The 17,762-nt window shown below is 39.9% G+C and overlaps 1 protein-coding gene across 1 annotated transcript in view; it reads right to left on the minus strand.

Moving 5' to 3' along the window:
- C3H1orf87 (chromosome 3 C1orf87 homolog) overlaps positions 1-9,401 on the minus strand; it is a 93,228-nt gene extending 83,827 nt beyond the window's left edge. The window contains exon 1 of the mRNA XM_003411050.3: positions 9,118-9,401. Within this exon, the coding sequence (XP_003411098.1) occupies positions 9,118-9,224 (107 nt within the window). The 5' untranslated portion in view covers positions 9,225-9,401. The remainder of the gene's footprint in view (positions 1-9,117) is intronic.
- Between the last annotated feature and the right edge of the window lie 8,361 nt (positions 9,402-17,762).

Here is a 17,762-nt window from a genome sequence, read left to right on the forward strand (position 1 = left end):
GGTGAACTCAAGCCTCCGACCTTTTGGTTAGCAACCCAGTGCTTTACCCCTTTGCACCACTCAGGGACTCCAAAACTGGCTTGTAGTCTATCTGACCAATCTTGGTATTTCCCAGTCACAGTAAAATACAAGCTCTAGAAATCCCCCATTTTTAGGACACATACTAATTTTAATTAATATCAAAAATCCTCTCTGATAGAGTATCATTCTTCCCAATCACTTGGCTCAATTTTCATAGAAAAAGCAAAACATTGTTGCACCAGGAGGTTCTCAGGTGGATTGCACCCAGGAGCTTTGTAAATTTGTGCCACTTTTAAATCTTTGCACCAATTTTTACCGGTTTGAAATCCAATGTCTTTTATATTTGCGTTCTCTCCTGTTTTGCTTTTGCGAGTCTAAGCAAAATGATTGTGCAACTGCCTGGCCTCTTTATAAGTTATCTCAGTGCTTTAAGGCACATTTTCTGAGCCAGGTCTTCTATCCATATACTCTGAGAGAATGCTGCATAACACTTCTTGCTTCCTGAGTGAATCCACATGGTCTATTGGAATATTAAAAAAAAATAGTAACCAATAATTATTGCTATGTTATTTTGTTTAATGGGATTGAACTAAACCAAGCATATGTAAAGAGACATCGATTTAAAAAATTGACTATACAAATATAATCTGTGTTTTCTCAAAATTATAAATGAATAAATGACATGTGGCAAGGTATTATATTACCTCTTTATGGAAATTTTCCATATACAGACACATTTTTGTTTTGTTTTTAAATAAAACCAGGAGTATATAATTTTAGAATCCTTTTTTTTTTCAGTTGACAATATTATAATATGGGTCTCTTTACACATCAACACTTATGCCTCTATAACATCATTTTAAATGCCTAAATACCCTTTGCTGTTGAGTTTTTTTTGACTCATAGCGACCCTATAGGACAGAGTAGAACTGCCCTATAGCATTTCTAAGGAGCAGCTGGTTGATTTGAACTGCCGACATTTTGTTTAGCAGCCAAGCTCTTAACTCCATTATATGGATATACAATCGTTTATTTAATTCATCCTGTGTTATTTAACTTTTATGTTGTTTACAATTTTTTTTTTTTTTTTTTACCAGTTTTAATACTGCTGCCCTGGTAAGTATGTTCCTTTTCCCAATCTGGATCCTTGGCACCCTTCTCCACTTCAGGAAGCTGGCCTGTGTAACCTCTTACCAAGATTTTCCTTGTAGTCTAATTCTGGTTGGTTTTACCCAAAGGGTAACCCTGGCAGGTGGCTCCCTCCCTGCCGGCTTGCCTCAGGCTACCTGTGACTCTTAACCAAAGGCCACTAAGTTTTTCAAGGTAGTCAGAGCTACAGAATTCTCCCTCTATTTAAATTCTGTAGCATTCCATTCTTCTCATGCCTTCAGGCCTAGGGGAGGTAACAAGTTTGAGACTGTTAGCCCAAGTTTGTGGCACTGTACTCTGAAACTAGTCTTTTGTAAACAAACTCTCCTGGGATTTTTCTAACTTGAGTGTGCCATTTTTTTCCTACTGGACCCAGACTTATATACTCTAGTGAATATCTTTGATACTAAACCATTCCATCCATCCATAATTGTTTCTACAGAATTGATTCATAGATGCAGGTTTTATACCAAAGTACATGTACTTTTAAGGTGTTTGACAAGCATACTTAAAAAACCAGTAGCCTATAGGTATTCTTTTTCTCTAAACTCTTGTTAACACTGGATATTTCCACAGTAAAAATATTTCCAGTCTGATTTGTAAAAAAAAAATATACCATTGCTGTTTAGATGGCTTTTTTTACCAGTCGGGTAGATTTTTCCCCCCCCCCACGTATCTATTGCTCATTCTTATTTCTTCTTTTGTGAATTGCCTGTCTAGTTCCTTTACTAAGTTTTGAAATTGTGCTGCTCATCTTTTTTCCTATTGATTGGTAAAAGCTCTTTAGGCACTAACAGGATGAATTTCTTGTCGTGTATGTTGTGACTACTTTTTGGGGTTCTTTTTGGTTTTGTTTTTTAAATTTATGATTTTTTTGAAATATTGAATTTCAAATGGTAAAATAACTTTTGTCTCATAGTCTCAATATTTGGGATTAATTGGCAGCAATTTTCTTTAATTTTCTGTGACATTCATTTGCTATTTACTCATATACTATCACATACTCTTATTTAAAGTTTTATGGCTATTTCTGGTGCTAGAGACATATGTCCAAAACAATACCTACTGCTTCTTTATTGTCCCCACAGTGACTAGAATAATAATTAATCCATTGTAGAAGATTAATAAGGAAGCAGTTTAATGCAGTGGAAAGGCATAACAGAAGTATGATGATAAGATATTCATTACTTTGAACTTCTGTGAAAAGAGCGGTAATAGTGTCTGCTCTGATATTATTGTTCAGTTTTAAGGAGATATTGAGTCCATGGATATTAAAGTAATATACAGTGAGAAAAACAATAAACACAGATAAAGTATTATGGTCAGTTATGTCTAAAAAAAGAAGAGGAAGAAGTAGGATACTTGGATTTTTTAAATCACCAAGTTTACCCAGGGTTTATGTAGGGACTATAATTGGTCACTGCTGCCATCTCTTGCCTGGGTTGCCGTAATGACTTCCTAAATGAATTCCTCTCTTCGCTCATATTTCAGTTTATCCTCCACACAGCAGCCAGAGCCATTCTTAGACAACATAAATTAGACTATGTCCTCTGCTGCTCTCAAATGTTCAATGGCTTCCCATCCTGTATAGAACAGAATCCCATATTCCTACCATGGCCCATGCAGCCATACAGTCCTACATGATCTGAACCATGCCGGCCTCTCTGACTTCATTTCCAACCTCTCTCCCCTTTTCTCAATGTGTTCCACCAACATAAGCTTATTTGTTCTTCCTTAAATATGCCAAAAGGCTTTATATTGCCTCTCTGTGGAAAGCTCTTTCTTCAGATATGTGCATGATTTACTCTCTCTGTAGGTCTTGAGGTAAACATCTGTGAGGTCACTTGGTGCAGGCTGGACCTCAGGGACAGAAAAGCAGCCGCTATGTGGTGCCCTCATCTCTAGATGGGTACTGTGCTCCAGGAAAGGGATGATGTCCCACTCATTGGGAGGCAAGCATAAGAGAGCCTTGAATAAAAAAATCTGCTTGGGCTACAGAAGGTCAACCCAGGTGCCGACCCAGGTGCCAACTGTTTGTAGTAGTTGTTAAGAAAGCCAGATGTCCAATATTTGGAGATTTTGGAACATGTGGGAAGTTGCAGCCTCTTCTGCTGGGAGAGGAGAGCAAAGAACAAACTACCAGTTCTATGGAAAGCTGGAATCTGGCAAAACCCTCCTCAAGGAGATAAAGGTTGGTCCAGTCTCAGCCAGCTCACTGTCAGCCAACTCTGGTTAAGGACTCTCTTTGAGTTGGGTAATTTTCACTGCTTGTCTCCACTTAGTCTCTGTTCAAATGCCACTTACTCAGAGATGTCTTCTGGAAATATCCCTTGTGACTCAATACACTCTTATGATCCTCCTCTACTTTTCCCACTGCATTTCCCCCAGTTGAATAGCCATTGCTATCTGCTGTGAGTCTCCTAGAAATAGAACTTGGGCAGAATGCTGTATCCTCAAGGCCTGACACTCTGTAGGCACTCAGTACATGTTTGTGGAAAGGATGTTGATGGAATTCCATACATACGCTTTCACTTCTAAAATGTTTAACATTAACACTTAAAAAGAGTTCACAAAAGCCAAAAACAATTTGTCATTAAAAGGGCTTTGAGAGAATAACAAATGACAGCACATGGGCTTCAGGAGAGTCGTGGGAAAATCCAGAAATTTGCATTTCTTGGTTATAAACATCAACTGTAAATTATATTTAGATATGTTCCAGTATTTACTATCCTCCCCATAACAAGCTGCAGGCAGCTTCCACCATCCTTAACAACACTATATCAAACAGTAACACATCTATGGAATGAAGTGCTTTGGGCCACTGACTTGGAACCATACAGGTCAACTAGTCCATTCTCTGCCACTGCAAAAGATCTACCAGTAGCCTCCCTGACGGAAGCTGTTCCAGCTTTGCTTGATCATTTCTCATACGTCAGAACTTGCTGCTTTGTCAAGAGATCCATTGCCTTTAAAAAATTATTTCGGCAAATATTTTCTGAATACTTAGTATATGCTTAGGACTATGGGGATATGGTACTAATAAAACAGACAGGCACCTACTCTCAATTATTATAATTTCTAATCACTACAAAGATTTTCCTTATGGCAAACCCAAGTCCACCTTTATTCATTGGAAGCATCTCTACTCACAGGAGTTTCTTGAAATAGATCCAATCTCTCTCCTGTTTAACAATTAAATCCCAAAAGTCTATAAATGTTCTTCATAGGACACCATTTCAAACCCTGGATCTTTCATAATGTCCTCCACTGGACATCCTACAGTGTACCGCTGTCCCTCCTAAAATGTAGCGTACTAGAATGAGGCACATCCCTCTGCTTGGATACCTTTGGCTCATGCTAAGCCTGAACATAAATAAAACCAACCATATAATCCATATAACCATTTGCATACACTCTTATCTAAAGACAGACTTCGCATATTAAAAAAAAAAAAAAAAAGCTCTGTTAAATTTCATCTTGTTGGTTTTAGCCTATTTTCTTGACAGGACTTCTCAGCATTCTACCACCATGATATGATTTGACTGCCTTCCTTCATTTGCAGATTTAAAAAAGTTGAATAAGAACATAGTCACATACAAATATTCTCAACCCATCCCTGCCCCCCAACACTTTGTGTTTATATCAAGTTTTTAATCACCAATCCTTCTGTATGGTCCCCAATGAAAATTCACCCCTCTCAATACTATGCAATCCAGAAGTCTCTGCCTTATTTCAGAAATTCGTGAGAAAAACATGTCAAATGACTCACTGAAATCAACAAATACCACACCTTTATCATTCCCTTAATTTAGACAGCGATGTAGTAACCCCATCAAAAAAGGGAATGGGACCAGTTTAGCATAATCTGTTTTTAGCCAACACATGCCAACCCTTAGTGATCATCACTTTTGTTTTTTAAGTTTCCACAACTAATATATTTCATGACTAATAATCCCTGGGCTTGCAATTTTGCCAGGGATTGTCTACAAGTCTCTGGCTCTGTGGTTTTATTACCCACTCTTATCTCCTTTTTGATAAGAATGTTTGTCTCCTGTCACCTGGCAAATCTTCCTCCATGAGCTATCAGAGATTATCAGCAGGGTTCTGTGGTAACATTTGCTTCCTGTTTCAGCAGCATAGAGCTTTCAACTTGGATGTATTTGAAGCAACTATGTCTTGTCTGTCTAGATCTTCACTTTTCTTGGCATCCAATTCATTAAATAGGCTTTGAATATGCAGAAGACTTTGTACTCAGTGCCGAGAATATAGTTGTGCACACAGAATTTGCACTTAAGCGGGGGAAACAGACAAACACATAGAAAATAACCATAGAGTATAATAATCCCTAAATGAGCCCTAGGATCCTATAGGTGCGATGGGTAAATCTGGTGGTGGTAGGAAAACAGCCCTGTATTTCCAATTTCAGGAGATGAAGATGAAGAGGTAAAGAAACAACAGCCCTGGTGGATAATGGTTAAGAGCTACGGCTGCTAACCAAAAGGTTGGCAGTTCGAATCCACCAGGTACACCTTGGAAACCCTATGGGGGAGCTCCGCTCCGTTCTATAGGGTCACTATGAGTCAGAATAGACTCGACAGCAACTTTTTTTTTTTTTTAAATTAAAGAGGCTAGGCTAGATAAATTCAAACAAGGAGTTGGGACAATATGCTTAGAGCAATGAGAAGCTATTGAGGGTTTTAGGCAGGGCAGTGACATAATGGGATTTGTGTTTTAGAAAAGTCATGATAGCTACTTGAGGATAGGGTTTCTCAAACCATAATGTATGAACGTCTGGAGATCTGACTAAAGTGAAGATTCTGACTAAGTCTGGGGAGGGGCTGAGAGTCACATTTCTAACAAGTGAGGCTGGTGCTCGTGGTCCACGGACTAGACTTTGAGTAGCAAGGCTTTAGAGAGAGGTTTGGGAGTGAGAAGATAAGAGGCAGGCTAATCCAGGAGGGAAATTATGATGGTACAAACTATGGGATGATTAACACACTGTTTGAAGCCTCTAGAAGGACCTCCTTCATGCAAAATACTCAATAGGTGTTCAGAATTTATCTGTCATCTGTCAATTATTTTACATGCTGTATAAGGAAAGACTTAGGGAGAGTTTGACTCTGATCTTAGTTCTTAACAACTGGCTGGGAACTTGAGCAGCTCTCTTTAAGTCTACTAAGGCCTCAGTTACCTCATTTCATCTGTGAAATGCTCTACACCTTTAAGGTCACTTTCAGTTCCAATACAATATGCTTTTCATAAGTATCTGTATCAAGAAGGTAAACTTTTCTTGTTCTTCTGAGCCAACTTTGGTTACCAGAAAGAGCGTGGCTTACTTTTAGATCACACACACACCACACATACACACACATACATAGCCCTATAAGTGCAGTGGTTAAGAGCTCAGCTGCTATCCAAAATGCCCGTGGTTCAAATTCACCAGCCCCTTTGAGACCCTACAAGGCAGTTTCCTCTGTTCTGCATGGTCGCTATGAGTCAGAAAATCGACTTGATGGCAATGGGTATAAAAAAAAAAAAAAGCCCATCGAGTTGATTCCGACTCATAGTGACCCTATAGGACAGAGTAGAACTGCCCCACAGAGTTTCCAAGGAGTGCCTGGAGGATTTGAACTGCTGACCCTTTGGTTAGCAGCGGTAGCACTTAACCACTACGCCACCAGGGTTTCCGGCAATGGGTATGGATACACACACATACGCGCGCACACACACACACACACACACATATATATATATATATATATATATATATATATATGGAGCCCTAGTGGCCCAGTGGTTAAGAGATGGTTGCAAACCAAAAGGTCAGCTGTTTGAATCCACCAGCTGCTCCTTGGAATCGTATGAGGCAGTTTGGTGGCAATGGGTTTGGTTTGGGTTTTTTTTGTATATGTATATCCTGTTCTTCACAATGTCATGGAAGCAACAGAATTGTGACCTTTATTCCCAGTGAATGTAGCTCATTTTATATATTTCCTGGTTCCTGACGTTTAAAAATTAAACGGAAAAAGGAACTTTCTTATAAGATTGTTGTTGTGTGCTGTCAAGTCGATTCTGACTCACAGCGACTGTATAGGACAGAGTAGAGCTGCCTCATAGGGTCTCCTAGGCTGTAATCTTTATGGAAGGAGATCCCCAGGTCTTTTCTCTCCTGATGGGTTCAAACCTCTAAAACCTCTGTCCTTTCGGGTAGCAGCCAAGTGTTTAACCATTGAGCCACCAGGGCTCCTTCTTCCTATTTAAAAGGCCAAGGATCTTTCCACTCCTCACTGCTGCATCCCCACTGTTACGAACACATTAAATTCCGAAACGCCTGGAAAAATGAATGGGTTTGGGATAGAAGGGTTATAGGAACAACTTTAGGAATGAATGGGATTACTAAAGTAGTAATGTAGTCTTCCAGGTAGAAGAAGAACTGAGCGGGGAGTCCAAACTAACACTGTTTACCTTTCTTGACAGTGAGAGGGGTTTACAAGGAGATCTTGAAATAATCACTTATCTCATCACCGTTTCTTAGTTTCCTCATCTAGGAAACAGAGATGACCCGTCTCCTAGGTATAGAATATAAAAGGGATGATAAGCATTTCAAAGAGAAAGATTCAATTTTTTATTAAATGTCTTATATCCTTGGAAATATATGCTTTATTGACACTAGCAGAATATACGAGGTATTGGAAAAATGCATTGCATATATTTTCTCATTTGATCCTTACAACAACTCTACTAGATAGGTGTTGTTTTATCTCCGCTTTACAGATGTAGAACCTGAGGCCAGAGATGTTAACTTTCCCAATGTTAACAAGCCAGGAAGGCACAGAGCTAGAATTCAAACTCATATCACTCAGTTCTATAAAGATTCCACATGCATGACTCATGAGCTACAAAACGCAGTTCCTCTGCTATGGCAGACATTACTAATCGATTATGGCACTGGCTTTGGATCTCTCTTGGTGGGTGCTACAAATGGTAAAAACATTTTGCCCTTCTAAAGCTTATATGCTGTAACAGTAGTTCTAATAACCTCATCTTCAGTGATTCTGATTCAACATGTCTAGGGCTGGACCTCCAATCTTTATTTTTAAGGGCTTCCCAGGTGATTCAGATGATCTCCAGGTTTAGTAACCACTGTTTTATGTGCCTGTGTTCAATGATGCTAGGTCCTTTACGTTTGCCTGTTTGTTTGCTCTGTGAGTTTCTTGTTAGAAATAGAGGAAAGACTTGACGAAACAGCCTTAGGAGGGAAAGGCAACTATTGACTTGGTAATATTTATGGGATGTCTACTATCTGAAAGACAGGTATACTACCTTCTTTTATTTTTGTGAACCACCAAAAAGCTGGAAGAGAAAGGCTTGTTGTATTCTTCTGTACTAAACACCTAACGAATTTCAGAGATAATATGTGAGTTACCTCCCTTGAATGTAACTGTCATGAGCTTTGAAGGGACGAAAGATCTCTTAACTATGCCCTGAGAAGCCCTGCTTGGAGGATTACTGAATACACTAACGAGAGTAAGTGAAAATCTTACAATTAGTGATTCATTATTAATCTCATTCCTTTTATTCAAAACAAATTGACTAACAGCCCTCCTTCCCTACCCCCCCAAAATTACTACATATGGTAGATTACAAACCCGATGAGAAGGGGCAGCAATACTCTGTTAATATTTATGAATGTCACAATGCTCATATTTCCCATCTATTTGGAAAATCAGCTGAAGTAATTAAGGAGTGTGGGGAATTACAAAGATGAAAAATATAAGGAAAACAGCACACATGGAAGTTATCGACACTATTTTACTTCTACTGTTACATCTTAATGACTTAATTTTCCATGGGTAGCATTTTTAAAACGTAAATTTCTCTGTTAAAAGAAAAGAAAACTTCATTACTATCCATGCAACACAGATATTTTTCAAATGGCAAACTTACATCTTTGGCTTCTCCACAAGGTATCGAAAGTGTTTGCTTCCAATGATTTTTACTACCGTCTCAGGCATTGCATCTGATCCATAGGGAGTCTTCCAAACCGAAGACATGGTTCTTCACAAAACCCCTTCAAATCCTTGCAGATGGAAAACAAACAGATCATTCCTCTTGGTTACCACTAGGCAACTGTGCCATCCACACTGATAATGACAACATTACCAGGAACGAGCACTTTACAGATGGGAATTCACTTAACACTTTAATAAAGGCCTGCAGAAGATACTCGTGTTTACTACTACCCTTCTTGTTTTATAGTTGAGAGACCAGGCATAATATAGTTATGTAATTTACTCAATGTCACATAGCCAGTAATTAGCAGGTTTGGGAATTACACCTAAGATGTCTGCAAAGCCAATGTACAGAAACAGGTGATCCTACCTTCCTGTATTACATCAGACAGGATACTTGTGAGGTGAGAAAGGAAACCAGGACTTAAGTGAACAATCTATATTCAGCTCTGATCCTCAGTTTCCCCATTTATAAAATCAGGATAATCCCATTCCTGTTCTCAGGGATTAAGGGTGAGTCCAATGAGACCATGTGCCTGAAGGAGTTCTGTACTTTGCAAGGTGGAATTTTTGTTGCTATTCCTCCTCTGTTTCTGCAACAACCCATTAAATCTGAAACTGAGATCCTATATGAGATAAGCAATGGGTGTTTGAACAGTTCTGATGCCGAGGGAAACAGGAGTTCTGTAAACTCAGCCTCAGCTGACTACTCCCTTTCAGAGCCTATCAGAGATTGAAAACCTTTAGAAATCATTCTAATCCAGGGCTTCAAACCAGTTCCTTCCAGTTCGAACCCCTGATGAGAATTTGCATTTCCATCCCAGGTATACTGAATCAGAATCTACATTATAACAAGATCCCCAGGTAATCTTTATATATAAGAAATTTTAAGAACCACTGCTCTACATGGAAACCTTGATTGCATAGTTGTTAGGAGCTCTGCTGCCAACCAAAAGGTCATCAGTTCAAATCCACCAGGCGCACCTTGGAAACCCTATGGGGCAGTTCTACTCTATCCTGTAGGGTGACTGTGAGTCGGAATTGACTCCAAGGCAATGAGTTTGGTTTGTGGCTCTACTAGTGGTTCTCAGACTTGGTCCCTAAGCAGCACCATTTAGAATCGCCAGGCAATCTGTTAGAAATTCAAATTATCTGCAGGGGTTTGACCTGGAAGGAATCTGGTTAGAATCTAATCCAAACCCTTACTTTACAAACTGGGAAAGGTCACAGAGTGAGTGAGGGGCAGAGCTGTTTCCAGCACTCTGGTCAGACAACTAGACCACAGTTCTTCCCAATACTACCACAGTTTCACTTAGCGTGTGTGGGGCTCTGCAATGGTAACCCCATCCAGCCGGACCTGCGATCGCTTTGAAGCTGTATGGAAATCTGTGGTTGTCAAGTCCTTTCCCTGCACAGCAGCTGCACGTGAGCCCTGAGACCTTTCCTGAGAGAAGAAGAGCGGGGGCGGCCTTACCGCTAAGGCGGCGTTTCCCCACCCAGGCAGCTCAGAGGAGTGCGGTCGGTGCTTCTCCCGGGGAACCCGACACACCAAGACCTGCCGGGATGGGGTGGAGGGATTGGGAGCCCGGAGCCGGGCCAATCACAGGGCCGGCCGAGAAGAAGGCGGCTGCTCCCGCCGGGTCGCTAACGACGCAAGGGCTGTTGCTGGGCAGGTCCAGGTTTCCTCCTACCTCTGGGAGGCAGGCGGGGCCTCCTGACCCGATGCCCCAGGGCGAGGCTGCCAACGAAGTCTGGTTTTTAAATTTCCGCCTTGGCCCTTCCTCAGGAGTTGGGAGCATCTTCCTTGAAACTCACCTCGCTCACTGTGTGGTCACGCTTGTCGCCCTCTTTCTCTTAAGCTTCATTTCCCTTTGTAACATTTGCACACACCCCATCTTTTCAATCCAACCTCCTTCACTGTGTAATTTTGGACAAATCACTTCCTTTCCTTCAGATTCAGTTTCCTCGTCTGTAAAATAGAGGAAAATAATAACAGGCCTAAAAACGAGTTGGTGATGGACTCAAATAAAAATATAATAATTAGAACCACTTTTTAATGTCATTCGTATGTCAGACTCTTTAAAGATGCACACTTATTTCAGTCAGATAACAGTTACCATAAGATAAATTTATTCCTTTTTGAAAGATGAAGAAAAGAAGACATGGAATATTAAAAAAATACCCCAGGTTTTAAGGTGCAAGTGGCACAGCTAAGATTTGAATGTTCAGCTGCGTATCCCAAATTCCCAGGCACTGTTTATTATGCTAAAGGACTTCAGCAAATGCGGTTAAAGGCATTTTAAATTGCCTCCAAAGTGATATATTTTCCGTCATCATTATCATCATCAGCAGCAGCAGCAGGAGCAGTTGTAGCTCCAGCACCCATGCCTGCTGACACCTGCCCTCCAGCTGCGCTGTGCTTTGTGGTTTACTAAACCATCTATGGATAAGTGCATCCAGAGGTGGAGCAGACACTCCGCTGCCCCGCAAGGGCTCCCTCTCCAGGGGACAAACACATGGGTGCTTTCTAAATATGCAAAATGCCACAAGAGTGGAGGAGAAGGATAGCTCCCTTCACATTGTTGCCACCCAGTCTTCCCAAGCTCAGCTCTGACATGCCCCTCCTCTGCTCAAGTGTCTGAAAAAGCTTCCTAGCTGCCATGGAGGGTGTTAATGGTTTCAAGATCTTTCATGCTCAGGCCTCAAGCTAAATCACTAGCTTGGTTTCTCACTACTTCTCCCAGAGTTGTTATGCTCCATCCAATCCAGTCTATTCACCAGTCTGAATCTGTTCTCATTTTCCTGCCTTGTGCCTTTTTTTTATTCTGTTCTCTCCACATATAATACTCTTTCATCGCTCTGTTCTGTCAGCTGGCTTATCTACCTCGGAATCAGATGCCCGGGTTCAAATCCTAGCTCCGCCAGTGCAAAGTGCTGTTGGGCAAGTTACTGAGAATTTGTGTCCCTCAGTTTCCTCTTGTGTAATATGAGGATGACTTATTGTGAAAACTAAGTGCAGGACTGGGCCATGTTTTGTTCTGCTGTGCATGGGATCCCCATGTGCTGGGGAATGACTTGATGGCAGCTAACAACAACAACAAGAGAGTAAATATAAGTAAAACACTTAGAACAATGTCTCATAAATAATAAGCAATATAAAAGTTTTCTCTTAACATTATTATCATTACCTTTCAAGAAGCCAAACCAGAACCTAGATGCTGAAAGTGGTTTCTTCACTCTCTATATCATTTGTGGTTTGTTATAAAATGAGTCATTCTTTGCCTGATAGAATGGCTATTTGTTTCCTTTTGGTTGTCACACCTTCCTGGACCATGCTTGTGGTAGGCTGATAATCTTTACTCAATCCCCAGAACCTGTGAATATTACCTTAACAGCTAAAGGGATTTTGCAGGTATGATTAAATTAAGGATTTTGGGATGAGGATATTATCCTGGATTGTTTTGGTGGGCCTTAAAAGCAATCACAAGTATCTTTTTAAGAAAGAAGTAGAGGGATATTTGACTACAGAGGAGGAGCTAGGAGTTGTGAAGCAGAAGCAAGACTTTGGAGTTATGCCCATAAGGGATTGTAAGTAAAGGAATGCAGAAGGCTTCCAGAAGCTGGAAAAGGCAAGGAAATAGATTGTCCCCTGGAGCCTTCAGAAGGCACCCGCCTGCCTACCCCTTGAATTTAGCCCATTGAAGCTTATTTTGGACTTTGATCCACGGAAATGTCAGAGAGTAAATTTGTGTTGTTTTAAACCACTGAGTTTGTGGTTATTTGTTACAGCAGCCATCGGAAACCAATACAGTGCTACCGACGGACCCTTTATTTTCTTCCCCTCCTTCTTCTTTTTGGTATTTCTTAAACACCCAGCACAAAATTTAGATTATAGTATACTATAACAGAAATACCAGAATTGGGTGGCTTTAACAAACAGAAATTAATTTTCTCACAGTTCAGGAGACTAGAAGTCTGAATTCAGTATGCTGGCTCTAGGGGAAGTCTTTCTCTCTCTGTTAGCTTTGGGGGGAGGTCTTTGTCTCTTCAGTTTCTGTTTCCTGGTGCTTTGGAGATCTTCGTGGGGCTTGGCATTAGTCTTCCCACATCTCTCCTTGCTTAATTTGCTCATTTTATATTTTGTAAGAGATTGACTCAAGACATATCCTACACTAATCCTTCCCAAATGAGATTACAACTACAGGCACAGAGGTTAGGATTTACAACACATATTTTGGGGGGACACAATTCAACCCATAATGTAAGTGTTCTGCAAAATTTTATGAATTAAATGAAAGAGAACAGAACAAAAATTAAACATTGAAATTTCTTTCTGTGAGTATGGCACTTACTGGAATTTTGTCAACTCAATGCAGTTTCCCATCCTTCTTTTCTGTGAATAGAACTCTTTCCATTGGGAACCTCTTTCCCATTCCAAGAAGTCTTTGTGGGGGCCGTCAATCAAAGTGTCACTCTCATCCCACTTCTTCATAGAACAGGTCACATTCCATGACTTAAATATTTCTTATTTATGACCAATAACACAGACGTTTTCTGGAAGAAGATATTTTCTGTCTTCTGGGGTTTTAAGCTATGAGGATAAGGTGTTGAGTCCATTGACACCAAAAAGAAGGAAGCAGAGCTGGAAATGAAGCCATTTGCGGAGGGGCATAGGAGAGCAAAGAGCCGAGATCCAGCTATGCCCAAAACTAGATTTCAGGCTTCTCAAACACAGGACCTAAAAAATTCTCTTTTTGCTTAAGATATTTTGAGACAGGCTTCATTAAACTTTACCCAGATTCTTGACTAATATCAAAAAATAAACCAAATCAGTTGCCTTCGAGTTGTTTCTGATTCATGGCGACTCCATGTGGAGTGTAGTTTTTCTCTGCACACATGGGGTTGCCGTAAGTCCTATTACAGAAAATCTTAAACTTCAGGTTGTTAAGGTTTATATATGGGATGCAGTTAATTGACTGGATGGCATTTCAAGCTTTGCTGTAAATTCTGTCATAAAACTTGAAGGAGTAAATTCATTTTCATCAAATAAGATATTGTAATAAAGCTGTTCTTTGACCTTGCCTTGAATTCACATGTCTATAAATGCCAACTTGAAACGTATTACATTGGAGAAAGGCTTTCTGTTGGGCAGTTCTTCTATCTGTCTGAAAGTATTCAGGTGAAATTTGATACATTTTTCAGACTGAAGGGTGCCTCTGCTTTGCCACTTACTAACCACAAAAAAAAAAAAAAACGAACCTGTTGCCGTCCAGTTGATTCTGACTCATAGCAACTTACTAACCAAGTGACCTTAAACAAATAATCTAACTCTTGTACCTATAAGGTGGAGACAACAATAATTACCCTATACGATTGTTGTCAGGTTTAGAGATAATGTATTCAGAGCCCCTGACATTAATAGGTTTCAACAAATTGTATTCTTATTTATAACAACAGTAGCTAACATTTGTTGATGTTATTGTTAGGTGCCATCATGTTGGTTTGGACTCATGGCAATCCTGTGTACAACAGAATGAAACACTGTCTGGTCCTGATCCATCCTTAAAATTGTTGCTATGTTTGAGTCCATTGTTGCAACCACTGTGTCAATCCATCTCATTGAAGGTCTTCCTCTTTTTCGATGACCCTCTACTTTACCAAGCATAATGTCCTTCTCCAGACTGGTCCCTCCTGATAACATGTCCAAATATGTGAGATGAAGTCACACCATCTTTGCTTCTAAAGAGCATTTTGGTTGTACTTCTTCCAAGACAATTTTGCTCACTCTTCTGGCAGTCCATGGTATATTCAATATTCTTTGCCAACACCACAATTCAAAGGCATCATTCTTCGGTCTTCCTTATTCATTGTCCAGCCTTTGCATACATATGAGGTGATTGAAAATAACATGGCTAGGATCAGGCATTCCTTAGTCCTTAAAGTGACATCTTTGCTTTTCAACACTTTAAAGAGGCCTTTTATCCAATGTAATTCGTCATATGATTTCTTGACTGCTGCTTCCATGGGCATTGATTGTGGGTTCAAGTAAAATGAAATCCTTGACAACTTCAATATTTTTTCTGTTTATCATGATGTTGCTTATTGGTCCAGTTGTGAGGATTTTTGTTTTATGTTGAGGTATAATCCATACTGAAGGCACTAGTCTTCGATCTTCATCAGCAAGTGCTTAGAGTCCTCCTTGGTTTCAGCAAATAAGGTTGTGTCAATCTGCATATTGCAGTTGTTACGGAGTCTTCCCCCAATCCTGATGACATGTTCTTCTTCATATAGTCCAGCTTCTCAGATCATTTGCTCAGCGTGCAGACTGAATAAATATGGTGAAAGGATACAACCTGATGCACAGCTTTCCTGATTTTAAACCATTTAACATTTAGTGAATATTTATTATGTGCCAGACACAGTGCTAAGAGCTTTTCATTCAACACCCATTTAATCTTCACAACAGCATCATGAAATAAAGGGTATTTATATCCTCATTTTAGAGATGAGGAGCCTGAGGCTTAGAGATGATAAATAACTTTCTCAAGGAAACATTACTATAAAGAGTCAGAGCTACAGAAAAAAAAAAACAAAACACAAACCCATGTTTGGCTGACTCTGGAGGTAGCCTTCATAGTTACTACCCTATAGTGTGTCTGTGAATGTTGGTTTGCCATTGTTATTACTAGTAATGTTTTTACTGTCATTGTTTTAAGGCTCTAGGTTTCTTACAGAATGCAGATTTTATGATAGAATTCTTAAAGAGGAAAGGCCTTTTCTTATCTAGAATTGTCTACTTCACACTCTGCTTTATGAAATGACATAACCACGAAACATCTCTCCAGTGGTTTATATTAAACAAGGCAAAACAAAAATCTATGCAATAAATGTCTCCATAAGATTAAATACTGTGGTTAAAACTGCCTTCTTTGGAGTCAAAAGCTTTAGATTATGAGTCACCAGAGAAAGATTCTACAGAAACATTTACATCCAATAGAGCCAACTCTCTATGTCTTTTTTTCCCCAAAGAAAAGATGAATAGCTGTAATAAGAGAACCAAAGAATGCCCCCTAAAATTTCATGACTTTACGTTTACCATCAGTAAGGAAGAGGAATGTCTCCAATGTTTTGTTTTTGCCCAAATAGGTTAAAGTAGAATGAGTTTATGAACAGGAAGCAATAAAGAACTGCTCTTTTGAACGGTTTAGTCATATCTATTTAAAGGAGACATTTTGCAGAGAAGTGTCTGTTCTACCATGTTAGACTGAACTGTGTTGCAAAGAATATGGAGTATTACACTTTTTTTCCCCAAGAAAAATACAGGACCCAAGCCAGTGATATTTATGGCTAATGGGAAACTGCAGGTAAAGGGATGAGCAACCCAGTGCCATCGAGTTGATTCCGACTCATAGCGACCCTATAGGACAGAGTAGAGCTGCCCCACAGAGTTTCCAAGGAGTGCCTGGCGGATTCGAACTGCCGACCCTTTGGTTAGCAAGGGATGAGCAAGGACAGCCTAATGTTAGAGTAGAATGCAAATATGATCAAGCTACTTTCCTCTCTAAAACATTCTCCAGGGCTGTATAAAAACAAGACTGTTTAACACAGTGGTTAGATGAGCCAACTTTGGAACCTGATGTTTGAGTCCAAAGCCTGGCTTTGCACTTAGCGTTGTGTTACTTTAGGCAAGCTACTTGGTCTTTCTGTTACTTTTATTATCCTCATGGATGATACCAATACCTACTCTAATATAAGGATAAAATGAGTTAACAGATGTAAAATGCTTTAGTAATATTTGGTACATGGAATGTGTTCCCCGCTACTAGTGTTACCTCCTGAGAATAATGTACATATTATTATGCCTCCTTGGCTCTGCCCTTGCTAACTTCTCCAGTCACATTTCCTACTCCTTCTCTCCCCACCTACTAGTCCAGCCACACCAAGTTCCTTGAAGTTCCCCAGACTTTCCATGGAGTTTCATTCTTACATGCCTTTGAGTAGTCTTTTTTGTTTTCTGCTTGAAATGTTTTCCTTATGGTCCTGTTTCTAACTCTAAAGTTCAGCTCCAACGCGACAGACTCTGTAAAGCTCTCTATTTCCAAAGTCCTCAGACAGATAGGTCCTCTCTCTTTAGTAAACCAACAGTTTCAGCACCTACCACTCAATTGTAATTACTGGTTTACTTAGTTTCTCTCTTGCTTAATTGCCCCTATTGATGGTAAATACCATGTCTTATTCATCATACGAACCCACCCAGTGGCTCCACAGAAGAAAGACCTGGCAATCTGCTCCTGTCAAGACTACAGCCTAGAAAGCCCTATGGGGTGATTCTACCCTGTCACATGGGGTTGCTATGAGTCAAAATCGACTCGATGGCAACTAACAACAATGTTTATCATATAGCCCATTACAAGCATAGTGCTGGCACATGGTATGTGATCATAAATGTATATTAAATAAATTAAATAACTATACGTGGCATAATTTGTAATAGTATAGTAGTAGGATAAGCAAGCTCAATTTAGCTTAGGATAATAGCGACTCTTATGAAAGGTTTACTATGTGCCAGTCACTAGGCGA

Source organism: Loxodonta africana, chromosome 3 (genome assembly GCF_030014295.1).
Source record: "Loxodonta africana isolate mLoxAfr1 chromosome 3, mLoxAfr1.hap2, whole genome shotgun sequence".
In the NCBI taxonomy this organism is placed as follows: Eukaryota; Metazoa; Chordata; class Mammalia; order Proboscidea; family Elephantidae; genus Loxodonta; species Loxodonta africana.